This window comes from Aquarana catesbeiana, linkage group LG04 (genome assembly GCF_042186555.1).
Source record: "Aquarana catesbeiana isolate 2022-GZ linkage group LG04, ASM4218655v1, whole genome shotgun sequence".
NCBI lineage: Eukaryota > Metazoa > Chordata > Amphibia > Anura > Ranidae > Aquarana > Aquarana catesbeiana.
The window spans coordinates 424,378,394-424,402,339 of record NC_133327.1 but is presented as its reverse complement, the minus strand read 5'-3'; the positions used below and the strand labels follow the sequence as shown (position 1 = coordinate 424,402,339).

The 23,946-nt window shown below is 39.8% G+C and overlaps 1 protein-coding gene across 1 annotated transcript in view; it reads left to right on the top strand.

The window, feature by feature from the left end:
• TXLNB (taxilin beta) overlaps positions 1 to 23,014 on the top strand; it is a 156,317-nt gene extending 133,303 nt beyond the window's left edge. Inside the window, exons 8-10 of the mRNA XM_073627391.1 lie at positions 3,029 to 3,121; positions 6,425 to 6,520; positions 20,149 to 23,014. Coding sequence (XP_073483492.1) covers positions 3,029 to 3,121; positions 6,425 to 6,520; positions 20,149 to 20,613 — 654 coding nt within the window. The 3' untranslated portion in view covers positions 20,614 to 23,014. The remainder of the gene's footprint in view (positions 1 to 3,028; positions 3,122 to 6,424; positions 6,521 to 20,148) is intronic.
• Positions 23,015 to 23,946: the final 932 nt, after the last annotated feature.

Below are 23,946 nucleotides of genomic sequence, written 5' to 3'. Positions count from 1 at the left end.
GTATATGAATTGAGTTTATTTTGTATATTTGAATTCTTTTGATGTATTATTGATTTGTGGCAGGTAAAAACATTGCCAATTTTGTAGATAAATTAATCACCATTTAGACACAAATTTATATCAACTCCATTTTACGTCACAGAATTTCACATCCTATATAGCAAAGTGAAAGCAAAGCTCCATATCATTTATAATCATCAAATATTTTTTATATTTGCACTAATAATCTAATAATTCCTAATAAATAAATTCCACAATCTTGTAAATACCAAATGGTGAAAAGGCCATTTAAATAAAATATCTTAGAGGCAAAAGGGTGCTAATAATGAAAACAGTTAAGTTATTTTGTATTGTTTTTGAGTTTAATGTTTTTTGTACAAGATTTTTTGCTATGAAATATTTAGCATTAAACTTTAAAACCTAAAAACAAAAAAAACAAAAAGCTATTTGACATTGAAAAGAACTACTGGTAATTTTTACAAAAACAGGTTAAAAAGAGCACCACTGTCTTGTGGCTGCTATGGGCAACAGTCTAATGATAATTTTGTTCTAGTTCTCTTGAATGCTACTGCTATCCTGAAAACATTATAGGCAGGGTTACACTATTATATTGTGGTAACGTGTGCATGACCACAAGCTGCAAAGATGCACATAGCATGTATTGCAATGACATTGATTTTGCATGGCACTCCATCACACTAAGTTAATGCACTTGCATTGCAATAAAAAAGGTTCATGTGCACTTTTAAACATGTTTGAGTGCATAGGCAGTCATGCCATTCTGAATAGGCTGCCTTAACACAAAGATTGTTAACTCACTGCAAATATTATGTAATTTGGCCCTAAAATGTATTGGCACTACATAGCTTATATCCTATTGGTTGCACAAAATAGTGTAAATAAATGTCTTTTTTTTTAGGGCAATGTATTTCCTTGAAATTTCCAAGCCATGTATAATAAAAGGTTCCATACTGCCAGCTTGCTTGCCAGTATAATTCATCTGATTTTTTTATTTCTCTAGAATACCAGTCCTGTATTTTTTATTCCTATGGCAGTCAAATGGCTAGTTTTAGATTTACACTAACAAAATCAGATGTTATAGCCACAAAAGGCACACAAAGGCTGGACACAGAGCTAAAAGACAAAAGCTAAAAGAGACCTTCTGTCCACTTTGTATCAGGACACCTAGAACGGATGACTTGAACAATAGAGACTATTGTCCCTCTTCTAGGTGAACAGTAAAGCTACATTCAGATGGCTGAATAGTAGTGGATAATTTGCATTCAGATGTGGCTAAACACTAGACATGTGCAATTCGTTTTGTTCCGAATTAGTTTTTCGACGAAATTTGACAAATTAGTTAATTCGGAAATATGCAAATTAATGAAAACCCGTTTACCGAATTTTTTTTACAAAATACGAAAATTCAGAAATCCAGAAATTCGGAAATTCGAGAATTTGAAAACTCGAAAATGTGAAAATGTGAAAATTCGAAAGTTCAAAAATTCGGAATTTCGAAAATTTGAAAATTCTAAATTCATAAATCCCAAAATAAGAACGAAGATCCAAAAATTGAAAAGAACAAAAATTTGAAAATAGGAATGAAAATCCGAAAATTAGAAAACCCCAAAATTTGAAAATCTGAAATAATAACTAACTAACTAATAATAACTATTACTAACTTTTAAATTATAGGTATTGGAATTTCCTTCAAATTTGGCTGTTAGTGAACGTAATGAATATGAATTTATCCGAAGTTATGAATGCCGCATCTAAACGGATGGAATGTAATAAATTAATAAACAATAATAATAATAATAACTTTTTACTATTATTATTTATTATTAATAATTTGTTAAATTCCATTCGTTTAAATGCGGCATTTGTTATTTCGGATAATTTGTAACTTTGGATCAATTCGTATTCGTTAGGTTCACTAACAGTCATATTTGAAAGGAAATTCCAATACCTATGATTTAATAGTTAGTTATTATTAGTTAGTTCATATTTCAGATTTTCAAATTTTCCTATCATCTTTCTTATTTTCGGATTTTCAAATTTTTCAGATTTTCGAATTTCTGAATTTCTTACTTTTCGAATTTTCAGATTTTCAAATTTAGATTATAACGAATGACCCAAAAAATTAAAAAAAAACAACAAATGAAACGAAAACTAACTAATTTTTTGGCAGTGCACATACCTACTAAACACCACCTCTGGACTCACATACAAACTGGAAGATTAGCTGCAGTCAGTTTATGTGTGGCCGGAGCTCTTCAGAAACAGCGGCCTTGACGCCCAGGATTGGTCGGAAGCTCTATTCTCATGCAACCGCTCAGATGAACAGTTACATGTGAACAGCAGCAGTGCCAGCCATTGATTTGTACAGAGTTTCTAAACACTACACAATCGACTTATTCTTTCCAGCTCTTGGTCAATGCTTTTTGGCTGTCTGAATGTAGCCTAAGAAGTTTACTTTCATTTGGCTAATTCTACGATATTATTTTAGTCTTATAGATTTTATATAATTTTATAAATAATCTAGTGTGAAGAAGATGTTAAACTTTGATTCTCTTCATACAGTCTCTACTGTTATACATAGAATGTGGATGATATATTATCCAAAAATGATAATTGTTTCCTCGATATCCCCAGAACAGTCATACAACATAATTACTTTTTTCCCTCTTGTAATACTTGTGAGTGTAATCACTTATTTCTGTTTCTGCATAGTTTATGTATTCAGTTCTGGAAGCATTGGCACCTGTGATGACAGTCTTGAAGGAAATCGTTAATTATAATTTGTGAACAGCATATGGGTTCATTAGAAATGCTAAACAGAGGAAATCTTACTCTGGTTTGACAAGAAGGTGTTATGACTCATAAAAGATCTTAGATACGCTGAGCATTTCAAGTTTGCTTCCATTGATTCATCACATTAATGGGGTTTTGACAAATAGCATTTCATTTGTACAAATTTATCTTTCTTTGAATTTTAATTATTCCCACTTTTTTTTTCTACTGACAGATTGCGTTATACTCGGAGAGATTTGATGAATTTCAGAATTCCCTGACTAAAAGCAATGACATTTTCACAACTTTCAAAAAAGAAATGGAAAAGGTTATTTTTTTTTTTTTTCCTTTATTGCTGCTCAGTTTATGAAGATGTTACTTACCCAACAGAATCAAAATACTCATGTCCTAGTTTCAAATATACACAACTATATGTTCCTTGGACGCTCTGGATCTTAACTTGTCTGTCATGTTGTTATCATCCCTTTCTGTGTAGCATACACATAGCAGTCTAGGAGTCTCAAATTAGTGAGATATTACTTCTGATAAATACAGAATTTTCTGGCAGGTGATAGTGAACAAGACCAGTTGGCAAACCTCAACTATGTATGGGTCAAGGGCTGACATCTCAAAGTTTACATTATCAGCTATTGTGGTGATAATGTAACATATTAAAACAAAACTCTAAGTAGGTATGGGCACAAAGAGGAGAGCCACAGTGCTTATGCTGCCCATTTTTCTGTACTTACCAAGCAAAGCCTACATAAGGTAAGCACATCTGTAGTTTGAGATTACTATTGTGGCAGAGCATTGCCCTGCCAGGGTCTAGAAAGAGGTTATGACCCAGAATTCTCAACCAGGTGGGTTGAGGGGCTCCAGGGAGCTTGTATCATGGAGCGGAAACTGGCTTTTCCGTTTCCTCAGTGTTTATTTTGGGACCTGGAGCCTGGAGATTTCAAAATAATCCGGGTGGGATAAAATCTCCAATCCTGGGTCCCGGTATTCAGAATAGCCAGCTGACTAGCTGGGCTTTTAGCAGTGACCTGACCGTGGTTCTGGGCTCCACCCCGGCAGACAGGAGGTTGTTGCCAAGGAGTCAGGAGTGCTCCACATAGGAGATAGGTGGGAGCCAGAGCAGGAAGGAGACTGTTAGTTGTGTGCACCGAGTTGGTGAGCAAACAATCTGTAGGAGACAGACAAGGGCCTGGACTTTAAGGTTAGAGCAGCAGCGCTGCAAGTGCAAGCCAGAAGAGCTTAATGTCATTTATTTGGATGGAAAAGAAATGCTAAATACCCCTGTGGGAAACTCATGTTTGTGTATATTCTTCAACTGTTTGTGTATATTTTTCAACATTCTTTTAAATAAAAATGGGCAAGAAAAGCCCTTAAAAAAAGAAGAAAAGCGAGTGCCGGTGTCCTTAAAAGCTCTACATTTGTTGCTAGTTCTAACACTATGAACAACTTACCCTTGCTAATCGCAGTGTCAGAACCAGAAAATTATATCTTATACGTTGTTACATTCCATTACATGTAACGAGATCATGGCTGGACTTTAGGCCATCAAAGGCAACATGTTGAATTTTGTAACTAGTGATGAGCAAACCTAGTAAAGTTTGGTTCCCTGGACATTTGCCAAACCCAGCAAAAAATCTGCAAACCCTGAACATAGCATCTGAACCCCACTGAATCTTGGCATTTTATACTGACTTACTTCAAGGTTAATTTGTCAGCTTTTGTTAAAAAAATGCAGATCTTTCCCCAGCCTGCTTCTGTTTGTAAAACGGTGTGTAATCTACCTCCAAATTTATACCAGACTCTTAGCCACTGGATAAGGGTCAGGTATGGTTTTTGAGGGGGAACCATGCCTTAAAGGCAGTCACATTTGCCCACCACTCCAGACCATTGACAATAAACTTGACATTCTGGCTGCTTGGGACAAGCAGGTGCAGCATCTGTGCATAACGTTTCGCCTCACCTTCAGAACCATGTTCTCTTTGCATGGTGTGAGCCAAGGAAGTTTTATCCCAGGAAGAACTCTTTGGGACACATCTTGACCTTCTACCAATCTGGTTGTGATCAACATTTTTCCATGAGTACCATCAAGGCACAAATCTCTTCTTTTTCTTGATAACGGCCTTTGTACAGGGTGTGGCTCATATACTGTAGTTCCACCTGTGCATCTGCCTGTGACTCTTTGAGATCTCAGCCTGGTTTTGCCAGGGAAATTCTTATCTCTACTCTTACTCATAAGGTAGCCTTCCCTAATGCCATCACTTTTGTGAGGCCAGCCTTGTCTTGCAAATAATTTTGTTGTATCGCACAGAGACAAGGTTGTCTTTAGGCACAGGTCCTCTTCCTTTCACTTTAACCAAGACATTGTCCATTTATCTTTTTGTCCTTTTCTTGTACACCCTGGGGAGATTTCACTTCCTTGGTTTGAGCTGTTTGAGAATTTATTTCTTTGATACTTCTTTCTCCAGACTAACAGACTCCCTTTTCATCATTTCAGAAGGAACAACTTGCATCTCGATCCACCATTTCTAGATGGCTCAGGCAGCATGTTGTTCAAGACTACAGGCTTAAGGATAAGGTTCCACCTATTCCTGTCAAGGAGCACTCCACTAGATCAGCAAGTGCATCTTGAGCGTTTCCACATTAGGCTTCTGTTTCACAAATTTGTAAGGCTATTACCTGGTCATTTCTTGACACATATGCTAAGTTTTACCAGGTGAATGGTCAGGACTCATCTGATGCCACCTTAAGACATAAGGTCCTTTAGGCAGCTCCCAGTTCTTTTCCCCTAGTTGTTTTTTGTGGGCCTGTTGGTGTTTTGTGTGCTGTGTTCCCCACCCCTTAATTGAATTAGGTTTGGACAGCCCACGCATCATCTTCTTTTAAAGGTGTTGCTGACTGCAAGCTGTATAGCACTTCCTTGTTGACCTTGTGGTTAGCTAGTAATAACTTTTGTATCTACTTGATTATTATGAAAAAGTATTAAAAAGATAAGTTTCCTTTTTTCCCTTCTGAGTAAAATATATAATATTGTATCCAATGGTATACAGAAAATCCCAATGAAGACCAATAATTTTCAGGAGTGGAAGGTGGGCTATTAGTGCTTTCACAAGTGTGCCCTCTGTGAATCTTATTGTCATACTGCTGATTATTTATTTTAATCAATATATGAGTGTTACCTGGTTCAGGCTGTAAACTATACAATGAACTATTTATTAAATTTGAACAATAAAACAAGTTTAATAAATGTAACTGTCTTCCACTGATACATATTGAAAGCATACAGCTGTGAAAGCATATATGTGAAATGAACACCTTGTAAAATGAAAGTTTATGTAGCAATTTATATGTTTCAAAACAAAGGCATATTTTTTTTATTTCAGGATAAATCTCCTCAACTCACCCAAACTCTACAGCGTAGTTAAATATTTATGGTATAATACATTTTCTCTTTGAACAGCACACATAAAATGTAATTACCGTTGTCAAAATACAATGATCATTTCAGCAATGTGACTTTTTTTCTATAACACCTTGTTCATTTCATTTTTTTTGTAGCAGGCAGTCATTTGTTTTCATGATTATGTGCTAACCTGAACTTGTGTTGTGAATTTGTCAGATGACAAAGAAAATAAAAAAACTGGAAAAGGATACGAACACCTGGAAAACACGGTTTGAGAATTGCAATAAAGCTCTGCTGGACATGATTGAAGAGGTGAGAAATGTTACATTAAGTCATCACTGGGCAACAGAGCTGAGGATTACATTTTTCTTTTCCTATGGAGAAACATTCTGACAATTCCCAGCTTTTTACTAGTATTCATAGCAATTTTTCTTGACCCCACACATTCTGTAATGAAAACAAAAAGAAAGCATTTTGTAAAGAAAAGCAAGGTTTTTGTGGACCTGAAATAAAAAAGTGATGATTTACTATATTATAATGAACGTTTAGAAATGTTATTGTGCGTAAACAGTACTTTGAAAAATCTACCCTTTGTCTTGAATTCCACCTGAAGTATAGCAGTCCATTTCCTGTACCTAGGCACACTCGTGCCTACAGCCTCATAGCTGTATATCTGCAGTGTAAGATCTTCTTGATAACTTCCATACTGGGCCATAGTAAAATGACGCAGACAGAAACACTCTCCCATCCTGGGCAGGTGTCATATGACGTCCTCCTGTTCTCGCCGCTGCTGCGGGCCCCCAGGGGCCTGCAGCGTGGAGATCGGGGATGAAGAGTGTCCCTCGGGACACAGCCTATCCCAGATTAGTGTAAAAAGCCAATAAAAATAGCTTTTTACCACGTTTACCACTTTTTATCACAGCCGGCCAAATGCACTGTCCTTGTGCACGGCGCGCAGACTGGCGATCCGGGACGAGGCTTGTCATCCTGACACAGCCCATCCCTGATCTCGGTAAAGAGCCAATGAAATTGGCTCTTTACTACGTGACTGGCTGGATCCAATCACAGCCGGTCACAGAATGTAAACAAATCGCGGTAATGAGCTGTTACCATGTTCTCCTCCTCACACACCAATCATATGTAAGGAGGAGATTGCGGTAGCAGCTCGTTACCGCTTACAGTGCACACCAACACACACTGATTGCCCCCCCAGTAATAAAGAAGACCTGTCACCAGCCCATTAAAGTACCTGTCACCAGCCCATCTGAGTACCTGTCACCAGCCCATCTAAGTACCTGTCACCAGCCCATCAGAATACCGTGTCAGGGATGCCATACACAGGCATTAAGCACGGGGTGATCAGATCGATAGGCTGCACTTAAGGAATCAGGAACAAAAGAGTAAGTGAAAAAGGTATATTCATTAAGATAAAGACACAAGTGCAAACTAAACAACAGCAAACCATAACCATTCATGAATACAAAGAACACAGCAAACCCCAAATAACACCTAACTAGCTAACTAAACACTTTATACAAATAAATGAAAAACACATAGGCAAACAACAGAGATAAGCGAAAAGGGGAACAGAATCCAGGTATGGGGTAACAGACCGCGTGTGAGGAAGAGATTGCGGTAACAGCTCGTTACCGCTTAGAGTACACACTAACACACACTGATTGCCCCCCAGTAATAAAGAGGACCTGTCACCAGCCCATCAAAGTACCTGTCACCAGCCCATCTGAGTACCTGTCACCAGCCCATCTGAGTACCCAAGTACCTGTCACCAGCCCATCAGAGTACCGTACCTGTCACCAGACCATCAGATTACCCGAGTACCTGTCACCAGCCCATCAGAGTACCCGAGTAACTATTACCAGCCCATTAGATTACCCGAGTACCTGTTAGCAGCCCATCAGAGTACCTGAGTACCTGTCACCAGCCCATCAGAGTACCTGAGTACCCATCACCAAGTCACCAGCCCATCAGAGTACCCGAGAACCTGTCACCAGCCCATCAGAGTACCCGAGTACCTGTAACCAGCCCATCAGAGTACCCGAGTACCTGTCTCCAGCCCATCAGATTACCTGAGTGCCTGTCACCAGCCCATTAGAATACCCGTGTCAGGGATGGCATACACAGGCACCCAGCACAGGGTGATCAGATCGATAGGCTGCACTTAAGGAATCAGGAACAAAAGAGTAAGTGAAAAAGGTATATTTATCAAGATAAAGGCACGCGTGCAAACCAAACAACAGCAAACCATAACCATTCATGAATACAAAGAATACAGCAAACCCCAAATAACACCAAACTAGCTAACTAAACACTTTAAACAAATGAATGAAAAACACATAGGCAAACAACAGGGATAAGCAAAAAGGGGAACAGAATTCAGGTATGGGGACACAGACCATAATGGGAGCAGGGAGCAGGCAACAGGGAACAGGTTTCAGGGTCAACATACAGGATACGGAGTCCAGGACAAAGGACAGGAAAAGATCAAAGAACGGATCAGGCTCAGGCAGGGATAAGGCTTGCAGGGGGAATTCTGTAGCCCTGAGCCTTGGTGAAGGGCGGGCTTATATAGTCCAGCAGTCCCACATCAGGTGTGGCTTGAGTGTCAGTTAACATCTCGGCTGGGAGACACCCACTGGTGGCCATCAGAACTACACCCCTTGGTGCTAAATGCAACAGTGCCACCAGCAAGTGAACCAAGCAATGACATGGTTCCTGACAACCTGAGTACCTGTTACCAGCCTATCAGAGTACCCAAGTACCTGTCACCAGCCCATCAGAGTAATCGAGTACCTATCTGCAGCCCATGCCTCATAGAATATACCTTGGGGTGTTGAACAAACAATGGGACCCACCTCCTCTGGTTATGGACAAAATGCTGATAGCCCAATAGCATATATGAAAGGAGACAAAATACTCCCAGGGGCCTATGCACAGCTTACAAGTAATGAATGTATTTGTTTTGTATAAAAATATTATTTTATTTTGAATTGATATAAAAAATCATCATCGAATAAAAACAGCAATATCAAAAGAAGGGAAGGGGGGGAAGGGGAACACATGAAAAAAGAGGAACAACAACAAGAGCTCTGGTGTACACAAAACTTTGAATGATAGATATCAAATATGACATTGACATTGAACAATACACAAAGTATGTCTATGAATGCAATTCAATCTTAATATTGTATTCGATCTTCTTCTGGGGGATATAGACATCTTTAACATATCAATACATAAATTAATTATATCATCATCATCATCATAATCATTTGGAGAAAACAAGCCTTATTAACAGGAATCCAGAATATCAAAAGGTCCTACCTTTGATAAAAAAAAGTGTTTGAGTGGCCAGAGCAGAAATACAAAACATCACACCAGGATATTCTCACAGTGGTCAGCCATTTAAGGAGTGGGCAAGGAATACATTAGACTTGTGCACAACAGAAAATTTTGTTTAGTTTTGGTTCGTTGTCATTCGTAAAATACATAATTTTGTTCTGTTATATTCGTTATGTTACGTTAATTCGTTTTCGGATAATTTGTTATTTCTGTAGAGTGTCGATATTCGTTATACTGAATCTCGAATCATGTCGAATTCATTCATTATATCCGCTATAATTTCTTTCGTATTAGTTGAAATTCGATATTTATGTATGTATATATATTTGTGATAATGATTCGTAGTTTGGAAAGTCGTTTGTTTATTGAATCTATTAACACACACAGTGACAATATCTCTTCTCCTCTGCTCAAATACAATACAACACCCTTCTCACTCAGTTCTCAGGAATGCACTTTGCCAGTAATCCAACCTCCAGCACAAAATTAATCAGCTGATTGGACTGTAAGATTTACTTTGAGTTGACTTTTTGTTTCATTAGATCTTTAACGAATTACCGAATCATGTGAAATTCATTCGTTATATTTGCTATAATTTCTTTCGTATTAGTTGAAATTCGTTATTTTTTTATTCGGACATTCGGATGCATCCGAATGTCCGAAAGATGCAAAATTCGGCCGAATTTCAATTCGTTACGAAACGTATTGCACATATCTAGAATACATTAAAATGTGTGAAAAAAATTCTAAACAATAGAGATTGGTACACCTAATTTCAGGCAATGTAATTGAAAATTTCAACAAAGTCTTTATGACTTTGTGGATAGTTTCCACATGAAAGGGATAATTTCCAAAGATCTTCATGGCTATATAAGCAACAAACACCCTAAGATACCTACATTTTATAGCTTTCTCAAAATACACAAAAATCTCAACTGTCCCACAGACCGACCTATAGTTTCGGGAAGGGGAGGACTGACTGAAAATCTCAGTAGGGTCATTGACGCCTACTTACAACCTCATGTTACATCTCTGTCATCATATGTAAAGGACACAATCCATTTCTTACAGATAATCAATGAACTCACAATTTCAGATGACTGTCTTTTGGTCACAGTGGATGTAGAAGCTCTATACAGCTCCATCCACCACTCACAATGATTGGTGGCCGTACGGTGAGTACTCTCTCAAAGACATTTGGATGATAGGCCTCTTAATGAGTTAGGTGGAGTTTATCTTGCAACACAATTTTTTTCAATTTAACTGCTCCCACTACCTCCAGGTGCAGGGCTTAGTGATGGGGACTTGTTGTGCCCCATTCTACGCCAATCTGTACCTGGGGGAGTGGGAGCAGGCTCTCCTCTCAGATGAGGGGTTCGCGCGATGTTCTGGTCATGTTCTTACATGGCACAGATACATTGATGATGTGTTTCTGGTCTGGGAGGGATTTTTTATATCAATTCAAAATAAAATAATATTTTTATACAAAAGTACATTCATTACTTGTAAGCTGCGCATAGGCCCCTGGGAGTATTTTGTCTATTTTCATATATACCTTGGGATGTTTGCTTTCCAAAATGGGGTCATTTTGTGGGTAATTCCATTGTCCTGGTGCTCCAGGACCTTCAAAAGTGTAATAGGTAGAAATTAAATTTGATGTAATTTATGCTCCTAGAAAGCCTGAAGGTACTATTTCAGTGTTGGACCTCTCTATGTGGCCAGGCTGTGTAAAAGTCTCACACATGTGGTATTGCCATACTCAAGAAGAGTAGCAGAACATATTTTGGGGTATAGCTTTTGCTATATACATGCTATGTCTTAAAAATATCTTATACATTTACCACTTTGTGTAAAAAAAAAAGTTTTAATTTTCTTTCCACGTTTTCCGAAAGAACCGCTCAAAAGACTTATAATGGCTCATAGAATATACATTGGGGTGTTTGCTTTCCAAAATATGGTAATTTTGTGGGTATTTCCACTGTCCTGATGCTCCAGGGCCTTCAAAAATGTAATAGGCCATTAGGAAATTTTATGTGTAATTTATGCTCCTAGAATGCCTGACGGTGCTCCCTGCATGTTGGACCTCTCTATGTGGCCAGGCTGTGAAAAAGTCACACACATGTGGTATCACCATACTCGGAGCAGAATGTATTTTGGGGTTTAATTGGAAGTATGCATATGCTGTGTGTGAGAAATAACTTGTTTTATGACAACTGCGTGTAAAAAAAAAAAATAATAATTTCTTAATTTTCCCAAGAATTATGTGAAAAAAATTACAACTTCAAAAAACTCGCCATGCCTCTTACTAAATACCTTGATACCCCTTGGACTGTCTACTTTTCAAAAATGGCTCATTTGGGGGGTATTTGTACTTTCCTGACATTTCAGGGCCTCAGGAAATGAGATAGGCCCTCAGTACATCACGTGTGATCAATTTTCTAAGACTATAACTTTCACACAGACCAAATAATATACACTTATTTGGGTTATTTTTACCAAAGATATGTAGCAGTAAAAAAGTACTTATTTGCAAAATGTTATCATGGAAACAAAAAAAATTTTTTTTTTTTCAAAAGTTTCGCTCTTTTTTCACTTAGGTCGCAAAAAATAAAAAACCCAGTGGTGATTAAATACCACCAGAAGAAAGCTCTATTTGTGTGAGAAAAATGATAAATTTTGTTTGGGTACAGTGTTGCACGACTGAGTAATTGGCATGCAAAGTGTGAGAGCACTGAAAACTGAAAATTGGTCTGGGCAGGAAGGGGGTATAAGTGCCCTGTATTGAAGTGGTTAAGCTGGCCATACACTAAAACAGGGGTAGGCAATCTTTTAGGGGGGATCTACCCGGACAACATTGAAGAGTTTAAAGATCACCAGTGCAGCCTTTATTCTTTAAAGCAATAAATTAACAAGCAAGCCCTCCAAAAAGTAAAGACAGCATTTAGAAATGTTAGTTAATTTTTATTCTAATTAAACAGCACAGTACAGGGGGAGCAGGAGGGCACAGTACGGGGGGGCAGGAGGGGGCAGGAGGGCACAGTAAAGGGGACAGGAGGGAACAGTGCAGGGGGGGCAGGAGGGCACAGTGCAGGAGGGGGCAGGAGGGCACAGTACAGGGCAGAAGGAGGACACAGGACAAGGACAGGGTGAGCAGAAGGGCACAGAGCAAGTAAGAGGGTTTAGTACAGGGGGGGCAGAAGGGCACAGTACAGGAGGTTAGGAAGGCACTGTAAGGGGGACAGGAAGGCACAGTACAGCTGCTGCTCCCCACACAACACACACTGGAGATTCCCTTACAGCTACAAGGTGCACAGTGTATAGCTAGCTACTGGTTGGAGTTCCGACCTGTGACATTCCATGGTAGGAATGGCAACTTAGTTGCAGTAGCTAGCTATACACTGTGCACATCGTAGCTGTGGGGAGGATCAAGATGAGTACCATATGGGATAGGAGACTGCTCGCAAGTGTCAGGGGTAGAGCCCACCCCTCCCCAATACCCCCTAGATTCGGGCATGCTTGTGCTTGAGGGATGTCTACTGCTCAGATCCCTGCAGGCTCTCCTTTGCTATTCATGAGTCCTCTATCGATCCGGCTGCAGGTCTTTTCTCCCCTCTCCCTGCTCTCACTACACTGCAGTGGGATCCATTGGCTCCTGCTGCTGTCAGTCAAATCTTGTGAAAAGGGAGCGGGAGCATGGCCGAGCCACACTGTGTGTGTCTTTGGATGCACACAGCCCGGCTCGGGTGTGAGCCTGCATGAGCTTGCAGGGAGAAGATACAGAGCAGGCCAGCAGGGGACTGGTAAAGAAGAGGTAAGGGGCTGCTCTATGCACAATCTTAGTACAGAGCAGGAAAGTATGACATCTTTTTTGGTTAAAAAAAATTAGCTTTTACAACCTCATTAAATAATCTGAAACCACATTAATATAGCCACTTAAAGTGGTTGTAAACACTGTTACACCATTTGTACCTACAGGGAAGCCTATAAAAAGGCTTCCCTGTAGGTACTGTAAATATCTCCTAAACTTGCACAGTTTAGGAGATATTCACTGTATACGCTGCTGCTCCCGACATCATCGGCGCATAAGCATTAAAGAAACGGCCCGCTGATGCCGTTTTTTCAGGGCCCGTGCCGTCATCGCGCCTCCGGCCAGTCACAGCATCGGAGCCTGCGAACCTGGAAGTAACTCCAGTGAAAGATGACGGCCATGGGAGCGGAGTGCGGGCAGCACTGCAGGGCATCATTCTAAGGTAAGTATTTCATAATGAGCTAGTATGCGATGCATACTAGCTCTTTATGCCTTTGTCTTGCAGGTTTTTTTGTTTTTTTTTTCCGGAGGTTTACAACCTCTTTAAGGACTCAGCCTTTTTCTGACATTTGTTGTTTACAAGTACAAATCTATATTTTTCGATAGAAAATTACTTAGAACCCCCAAACATTATATATTTTTTTAGCAGAGACCCTAGAGAATAAAATGGCGGTTGTTGCAATTTTTTATATCACACAGTACTTGTGCAGCAATTTTGGGGGAAAAAATACATTGTTTAACCACTTCCCTACCCGGCTATAGTAATATGACATCCGCAGGAAGGATCTCCGATCCTTCACACAGATCCATGTCCTGTCAGGGGAGAGGAGACCAATCCTGTTTTACCAGTACAGAGGAACACTGATCGGTCTCCTCCCCTTATGAGTCCCCACCCCCCACAGTTAGAATCACTCCCTAGGACACACATGTAACCCCTTGATCGCCCCCTAGTGTTAACCCCTTCCCTGCCAGTGACATTTATACAGTTATCAGTGCATTTTTATAGTACTGATCGCTGTATAAATGTGAATGGTCCCAAAATAGTGTCAAAAGTGTCCAATCTGTCCGTCGCAATGTCGCAGTCACGATAAAAATCTCAGATCGCTGCCATTACTAGTAAAAAAAAAAAATAATAATAAAAATGCCATAAAACTATCCCCTATTTTGTAGACGCTATAACTTTTGCGCAAACCAATCAATATACGCTTATTGTGATTTTTTTTACCAAAAATATGTAGAAGAATACATATCGGCCTAAACGGAGAAATAATGTGTTTTTTTTTTTTTTTTAAATTGGATATTTATTATAGCAAAAAGTAAAAAATATTGTGCTTTTTTCAAACTTGTCACTCTTCTTTTGTTTATAGCGCAAAAAATAAAAACCGCAGAGGTGATCAAATACCACCAAAAGAAAGCTCTATTTGTGGAGGAAAAAAAGATAATTTGGGTGCAGTGTTGCATGACTGCGCAATTGTCATTCAAAATGCGACAGCGCTGAAAACTGAAAATTGGCCTGGGCAGGAAGGGGGTGAAAATGCCCTGTATTGAAGTGGTTAAAATTTTATAATGCAAAAAAAAAAAACATATTCCATTTTTTTGTAAAATATAAAAGATAATGTTGTGCCGAGTAAATAGATAACAAACATGCCACACAATAAAATTGTGAACGCCCGTGCAGCAGCAACAAATGACACATATATTTTACTATGCATAGGCAACGCTTTAAAAGCCTTTACAGGTTACCACTTTATATCTACAGAGGTGGTCTAGTGCTAGAATTACTGCCCATGATCTCACATGTGTGGGATGATCGCTATTTTGTGGGACTGATGTACACGTTCATCTCTGTGCCCTAGTACAGGGAGGCACTTTAAAAAAAAATTTAATTATACATTTTATTAATTTTTTTTTTTTTTACACTGTTCCTTTAATTTTTTTTTATCACTTTTATTTCTGTCACAAGGAATGTAAACATCCTTGTTACAGCAATAGGGACATGACAGGTACTCTTTATTGACGGATCTGGGGTCAATAAGACCCCAAACCTTTGCACTTGAAAGCATTCAAAATGCCAAGATCGGCATTTTTGAATACTTTAGATTTTCGAAAAATGCCGCTGATGACAGCCAGGTAAACCGGAGGTGATGTCATGTCATCGCTTACAGGTTTTGATAGCGGAGACCCAATCAAGGCCTCTGTATGGGTCTCCGACCAGCCGGCGGATGTAGCGGCTGGTAGCTTGGGTCTACCGGTGGGATGGGAGAGCCCAAGAGGAAGGTGAGAGGAGGGGGGTCATCCCCTCCCATTGTTTTAAAAAGCAACCGAGTGGCTAGTTAGCCACTCCAGTTGCTTTTACAAGAGAGCTGACTGTTGCCTCTAAAAAACGGTACCAGGGTGATGCCTGCAGCTGTAGTAGATATACTGTATATACAGTGCCTTGAAAAAGTATTCATACGCCTTGAAATTTTCCACATTCTGTCAAGTTACAACCAAAAACATAAATGGATTTTATTGGGATTTTATGTGATAGACCAACACAAAGTGGCACATAAATGTGAAGGAAAATGATAAATGTTTTTCATTTACAGTTGCAAGTCTTTGGGGATGTCTCTACCAGCTTTGCATATCTAGAGAGTGAAGTTTTTGCCCATTCTTCTTTGTAAAATAGCTCAAGCTCTGTCAGATTGGATGGAGAGCATCTGTGAACAGCAGTTTTCAAGTCCACAGATTCTCAATTGGATTTAGGTCTAGACTTTGACTGGGCCATTCTAACACATGAATATGCTTTGATCTAAACCATTCCATTGTAGCTCTGGCTGTATGTTTAGGGTCGTTGTCCTGCTGGCCTCTGCCCCAGTCTCAAGTCTTATGCAGACTCTAACAGGTTTTCTTCTGGTTCCATCCATCTTCCCATCAACTCTGACCAGCTTCATGTCCCTGCTGAAGAAAAACATCCCCACAACATGATGCTGCCGCCACCATGTGTTCATGGTGACGCGCGGTGTTAGTTTTCCACCACACATCGCATTTTGATTTTAGGCCAAAAATTTCAATTTTGGTCTCATCTGACCAGAGCACCTTCTTCCGCAGGTTTGCTGTGTCCTCCACATGGCTTTTCACAAACTGCAAATGAGACTTCTTATGGCTTTCTCTCAGCAATGGCTTTCTTCTTGCCACTCTTCCATAAAGGCCAGATTTGTGGAGTGCACGACTAATAGTTGTCCTGTGGACAGATTCTCCCACCTGAGCTGTGGATCTCTGCAGCTCCTCCAGAGTTACCATGGGCCTCTTAGCTACTTCTCTGATTAATGCTTTTCTTGGCCGGCCTGTCAGTTTAGGTTTGCAGTTGTGCCATACTCTTTCCATTTTCAGATGATGGATTGAACAGTGCTCCGTGAGATGTTCAAAGCTTGGGATATTTTTTTATAACCTAACCCTGCTTTAAACTTTTCCACAACTTTATCCAGGACATGTCTGGTGTGTTCCTTGGCCTTCATGATGCTGTTTTTCGCTAAGGTTCTCTAGCAAACCTCCGAGGGCTTCACAGAACAGCTGTATTTATACTGAGATTAAATTACACACAGGTGGACTCTATTTACTAATTAGGCGATTGGTTCCACTAGATTTTAGTTAGGGGTATCAGAGTAAAGGGGGTTGAATACAAATGTATGCCACAGATTTGTATTTTCAGATATTTACTTGAAAAAAAATGTAAAACCATTTATCATTTTCCTTCCACTTCACAATTATGTTCCACTTTGTGTTGGTCTATCACATAAAATCCCAATAAAATACCTTTACGTTTTTGGTTGTAACATGACAAAATGTGGAAAATTTCAAAGGGAATGAATACTTTTTCAAGGCACTGTATATACTATATATACTATATATATATACACAATACTCTGCAGTCTTAGGCAGGTGTGAAAAAATTCTGTAAATTAAGAATGCTTTCAGAAATAGAAGTGTTAGTAGTTTATTTTTATCAATCAACAAAATGGAAAGTAAATGAACAAAAGAGAAATCCAAATCAAATCAATATTAGGTGTGATCACCCTTTGCCTTCAAAACAGCATCAATTCTTCTAGGTATACTTGCACTCAGTTTTTGAAGAAACTCGGCAGGTAGGTTGTTCCAAACATCTTGAAGAACTAACCATGGATCTTCTATAGATGTAGGCTGCCTAAAATCTCTACACATAATCCCATACAGACTCAATGATTAAAAACTATAAATCCCATACAGACTTGATGATTAAAAATGATAAATTTAAGGCTCTGTGGGGACCAAACCACCACTTCCAGGACTCCTTGTTCTTCTTTACACTGAAGATAGTTCCTAATGATATTGGCTGCATGTTTAGGATCGTTGTCCTGCTGCAGAATAAATTTGGGACCAATCACATGCCTTCCTGATGGTGTGGCATGATGGATAAGTATGTGCCTGTATTTCTCAGCTTTGGGGACTGATCCTGATCAAATCTCCAACTCCAAATTTGCAACTCTTATGCCGTGTACACACGAGTGGACTTTTCGACCGGACTGGTCCGACGGTCTATCCGACGGACTTTCGGCGGACTTCCGACGGGCTTCCCAAATGAACGGACTCGCGCCCACACGACCGGACTTTCCGGCAGAATAGGTCCAACGGTCTTCCCGACGGACTTTCGACGGAGTTACGGCGGACTTCTGGACTTGCCCACACATGTTCATTTTGAACGTGATGAAGTACGACGGGACTAGAAAAGGAAGCCATTCTCGCTGATTTTATAGGCGAGATTAACCCCTTGCGAGCCCTGTCGCAGAGCATATCAGGCCCTCAGGTCTGGTATGGATTTTAAGGGGAACCCCCTACGCCGAAAAAAAACGGCGTGGGGGTCCCCCCAAAATCCATACCAGACCCTTATCCGAGCACGCAGCCTGGCCGGTCAGGAAAGGGGGTGGGGACGAGCGAGCGCCCCCCCTCCTGAACCGTACCAGGCCGCTTGCCTTCAACATGGGGGGGTGGGTGCTTTGGGGAAGGGGGGCACCCTGCGGCCCCCCCCACCCCAAAGCACCTGGGGACAAGGGCCTCTTCCCGACAACCCTGGCCAATGGTTGTCGGGGTCTGCGGGCGGGGGGCTTATCGGAATCCGGGAGCCCCTTTAATAAGGGGGCCCCCAGATCCCGGCCCCCCGCATTATATTATTAAAGGGGGCTCACGGATTCTGATAAGCCCCCCACCCGCAGACCCCGACAACCAATGGCTAGGGCATGCGGCCTGGTACGGTTCAGGAGGGGGGGGCGCTCGCTCGTCCCCACCCCCTTTCCTGACCGGCCAGGCTGCATGCTCGGATAAGGGTCTGGTATGGATTTTGGGGGGACCCCCACGCCATTTTATTCGGCGTAGGAGGTTCCCCTTATAATCCATACCAGACCTAAAGGACATTGTCGCCTCTTTCTCGCGCTCGCTGCAATAGGAAAATTTGTTTTTCCTATTGCAGCGAGCGCGAGATGCATAGTACCCTGTTTCAAATCTAAAGTCCGTTGGATTTTCCTCCGAAAAGGTCCGTGGGAAGTCCAATGAAGCCCACACACGGTTGGATTGTCCGTCCGTCGGACCAGTCCGGTCGAAAAGTCCACTCGTGTGTACAGGGCATTATACAACAGTAAGACTGAGCAAGATACAGGGTAGTCTTACAGACATAAATTTCAAGAAATAGAGGCGTTTTCAGATGTGTTATCCAACTTCTTCTGCTGAAGCACAAAGAAACGGCAAAACTGAAGACCAAAAACACATTGGTCAGCTTAGGAAACTGAGCACAGTAGATGAAAGAGACATCCTGCTGATTTTCCCTTTCCCTAAAGATATCCAGATGCACCATGATATCAGTGTTGACAAAAGTCAATAAAACCTTGGCACACCCAGAAGTGGTCTTCAAGGAAGACCTGTGGCTAAAAAGACATACCTTCAACTTGAAAACAAGGCCAAGTGACTCACCTATGCATGTCATAAAGAAGTCTTTCTTTAGTGAAAATAAGTACAAAGAGTCATAGAAGAGATGGTATGGCCCCCAGAGCCCTGATCTCAACATGATTGAGTCTGTCTTACACAAAGAGACAGAAGCAAATAAGAGAGCCTTAATCCACAGAACTACTGTTGTTAGTTCATCTAGACCTTTGGAACAGCCTACCCGCCAAGTTCCTTAAAATACCATGTGCAAGTGTGTCTAGGAGAACTGATGTTTTTTTTAAAAAAAAGCAAAGAATGGATACATAAATACATAAAAACTATTCATTGCAATATTTCTGAAAGCATTTACAATTTACACCATTTTTCACAAGCGCCTAAAAGATTTGTTCAACACTGCATACTACATGCTCTTTAAAAATCTACAATGAATGCTCGTTGAAAAATATTGCAAACATATTTTTTCCTCTCCGCAAAACTGGAGTTTCATTTTTAATGCCTTATATTGTCTCTCTACTAAAAGCAGTGGTCTTTTGGAAATTGATTTTCTACACACCACTGAAAAATCTTTGTTTAACTATTAAAATAAATTTGTCTGGTGGTGGAAATGCTTTGTTCAAATTGACCTGTTTTATTATTATTATATGCTGTACAATGTAAGAAAAATCTGTCTAGCTTATTATATGTAATATAATCTTCCCTTTATGAGTGCATAGCAGAAATCTTGGCAGGCAGGATTTTTTTTTTTTTTGCAATAGATAAGTTGTATTATTTGCTTCAATAAAGCTTGTTTATCTCTCTTGGCCTATTTTTTTTATTACAGAAAGCTCTGAAGGCTAAAGAATATGACTGCTTTGTGGTAAAAATTGAGAGGCTGGAAAAGCTTTGCAGAGCACTGCAGGAAGAAAGAATTGAACTATATAGGAGAATTAAAGAAGCCAAGACACACGATAATGATGAGGTGGAGGAAGATGAGGATGTAGCTGATGGTGAGGACCCTGCCTCTGCAGCACAAGATGAAAGTTCTACCGTAGAGCCTTCTGGAATAGATGAAAAAATCATCAAAGATCTAGAAACCGCTTTTATGGTGACTCACTGTTTGGAGGAGACAGCAGAAGAAAGCAGTCTTGAATGTCTACATTCAGATGCCAGCAAATTGGCTACCTCAGTTGAACAGCCTGCAGAGCCATTAGAAGGTGCAGCCTGTCCAGAGGTGACAATACAGAATTCATCAAAGGCTGAATCACAACAAGCTTCAGAGTATAATGACATGGAAGACGTAGACTAGATTTTAACTGTAGCACAGACATAAAGAGTCATTTTCAGCCCACAAACTTTGCAGGTACACAATGCATTTATTTTAGCAACTTTCTTTCAAAACACAGATGTAAATTAGATTAAATACATAATTGTGGATTTATGTATCCTCAGAAAATAGGTTTAAAGAGAATTTAAAAAGGAGTAGCCAAGAACGGGCTTGGGTCACATTAGGTCACAGCATTTCAGTTTAAATAGCCCCCTCTACAGTTAATAAATTCATCTATGACCCATCTTTGTATTCCATTTTTAAGCAAACACTGTTTGCTTAATATCCTTCCCCTATAAGGGGAAGCCTGCTTCACCTCCACAAGGTACAAGATGCCCATTGAGCTACTTACTTACTCTTCTTCCCAGAGTATGTGGACATGGCCATGCTGTCAGTCACAATGCCTGTAGGAGGAACTAGGTGTGGGCAACACTGACTGGCAGTGAAAAGGGGCAGTTGACAGCAGTGATAATGGTGACTGCTCTACTCCTCAATGTGTGCAAGTATGCACTGCCTGAACAGGTCGACAACACTGAAGCAATTTAACTGCAGGGTAATCAATGTTGTCACCCTTTTTTAAGAAGGCCTGACTACTGGCAGGATCACCAGGTATGTAGACTTTGATGGAAACCGAGGATGAACTCTGCAGGGAGATAGGGTTTTAAAGAGATGGTTAAGTTGATACTTGTTCTCATTAACCTATACTTGTATTTTACAGAGCAACTCAAACAAAAACAGGGAAATCTTCCTCTACACCCAGCGGGGCTATGATGGATTGCTTGTTGTCACAAGCCAGTGCATTCACCATATATTTTTTTAGATCATCCACTGAAGAACTCCTGGCCAAAATAATGGAAGGTGCTGCTTTATAACCAGAGTATCAAAAAGTAGAAATATATGCAGCATTAAAACAAAAGCTGCAAAGAACATCTTACATTTTAGTTTGCTGGGTTTTCCAGAAAAGTACAATGCTTTCTATACCTTTCCCCATTTCAAAGAAAAAAAGGCCACATAAGATAAAATATATGGCCAAAAAATTGTGAGCAGCTGACCATCACACTTACATGAACTTGTCCAACATCCCATTCTTTGGGCAATAATATGGAGTTGCTCCCCTACCCTCCCTTTTTGCAGCTATACCAGCCTTCTTTTTTTCTGGGAAGACATTTGACAATATTTTGGGGTTTGTGTCACCCATTCAGCCAAAAGAGCATTTGTGAAGTTAGGTACTGATGTTGTTTGAGAACACCTGGCTCCTAATCTGTGCTCCAATTAATCTCAAAGATGTTAAAGAGTCCTTTTGCACAAGTGCACTCTGCTCCATTTAGCAGAGGATCCATAGGCAGATCCCTTGCTAAATCAGAGCAGAACAGGGTGGATGTTACTTTGTGACTTCAGTGCCCATTCAGTTTTTTTGTCCACATTTTGGCAGCAGACTGTGGGGGACCAGTGTTGGATCTATGGGCTGTCGGGTGTAAACAAACTTGTGTCTGTCCTCCTGAAAAACAGGCAGAAAGGTAGACCTGATCGTAAAGCCCAAGTGAAAGGGCACTAATAGCTCATGGCTGTGTGCAGGAAATTTAACAGCTGTGTGCTTTATATTATGCAACTGTTAGCGACAGGTGTTCCTACTAAACCCATTCATTTGGAAGGGTGTCTACATACCTTGGCCCATATGGTGTATATGCAAATTAGGTAAATACATTTCAGGAGCAAAGCGACAACAAAAGAAAGAATGGACAGACAGTGAAGAGAATACAAATAAATCATCAAAAATCAAGCAATCCATGTGATGTAAGCCTGCACTAGTATAACAATTAAGAGTGGAGATTTTGATTATTATGTTCATGACTACTTCTCATTAAAGTATTAACCAAAGGCAAAATTTGGAGTGGAGAGGGGTTAGAAGGTTTTATTGTTGTCTGTACCCCCATTAGTGAGATTCACCTTCTCTATTTGTTCTGTTTACCGTTATCATTGAGTAAAAGAAAATCCCACATTTTGGTTGTCCCCAGAAAAGTAATAGAGAAGAAATCCTCCAATGTGGACACCACAGGATTCCTATGGGATTGGTATAAAAGGGAAAAAGAAAACTAACAGGGGTTATAATCTTCCTTTACTCTAAAGAGTTTTTCTTTTAGTTCTACTTTAAGATGTTTCTTCCCCTTCAACATTTGCAATTACTAAAAAACACAACAGCTGAAGAAGGTAGAATTTTTATCATAACAGATTTTTTGAGGCACCAGTGTTCTTTTACTTTGTTGCATACCACTGGGCTATGATATAATCATTGTAAACAATAACATACAGAAAGTTTTTTTTCTCTCATGCAAATAACTAACAAGTTAAGCATAAAAATTCAAAAATAAAAACATGCCTTACATTTTTGGGCTGATTTTTCTTCCTCTTTCTTATGTGAATAATTGTTTGTGTCTACAGTTTGTAAATCTATATGTACATGGAGATATTAATTTATTAAATATGTAGGACATGCTCTGAGCAATGCAGTTCTTTGAATGCATTTTGTTTCTCTATCCCATGACTATCAGCTTGCTCACACAAATTTAAAATAAGACACTTTTAACATGGTTAATTGACTTTATTTCATAAGTAGTTTGGCCAGGCTGCCGACGGCCATGATTTGCAGATCGCCACCGAAGGGATATTCTACAAACATGCGTATGAAATATCTTTAAGAAAAATGGAACAGTATTTCTTTGATGTGATACTAAACATACAGTGTTTAATTTACATTTGCCCTTCTATTTCTGTAGGTGGATGAACTTTTTCCTAATCGATATACAGCTGTCACATGACCACATCTTTCTCAGCCTGTCTGCAGGGAAATAGAGCATAAGCAGGAGGTGCTTCTAGTCCTCTGCTGCTGGTCACGTTTAAAATAAAAAAACATTTTTTAAAAAGCCTTTGGAGTAAAAAAAAATAATTAATAACAATAAACTCTTTTAAATTGTCATACAAATATACAGTATCTCACAAAAGTGAGTACACCCCTCACACTTTTGTAAATATGTTATTATATCTTTTTATGTGACAACACTAAAGACGTGACACTTTGCTACAATGTAAAGTAGTAAGTATACAGCTTGTATAACAGTGTAACTTTGCTGTCCCCTCAAAATAACTCAACACACAACCATTAATGTCTAAACCACTGGCAACAAAAGTGAGTACACCCCTAAGTGAAAATGTCCAACTTGGACCCAAAGTGTCAATATTTTGTGTTGCCACCATTATTTTCCAGCACTGCCTTAACCCTCTTGGGCATGGAGTTCACCAAAGCTTCCCAGGTTGCCA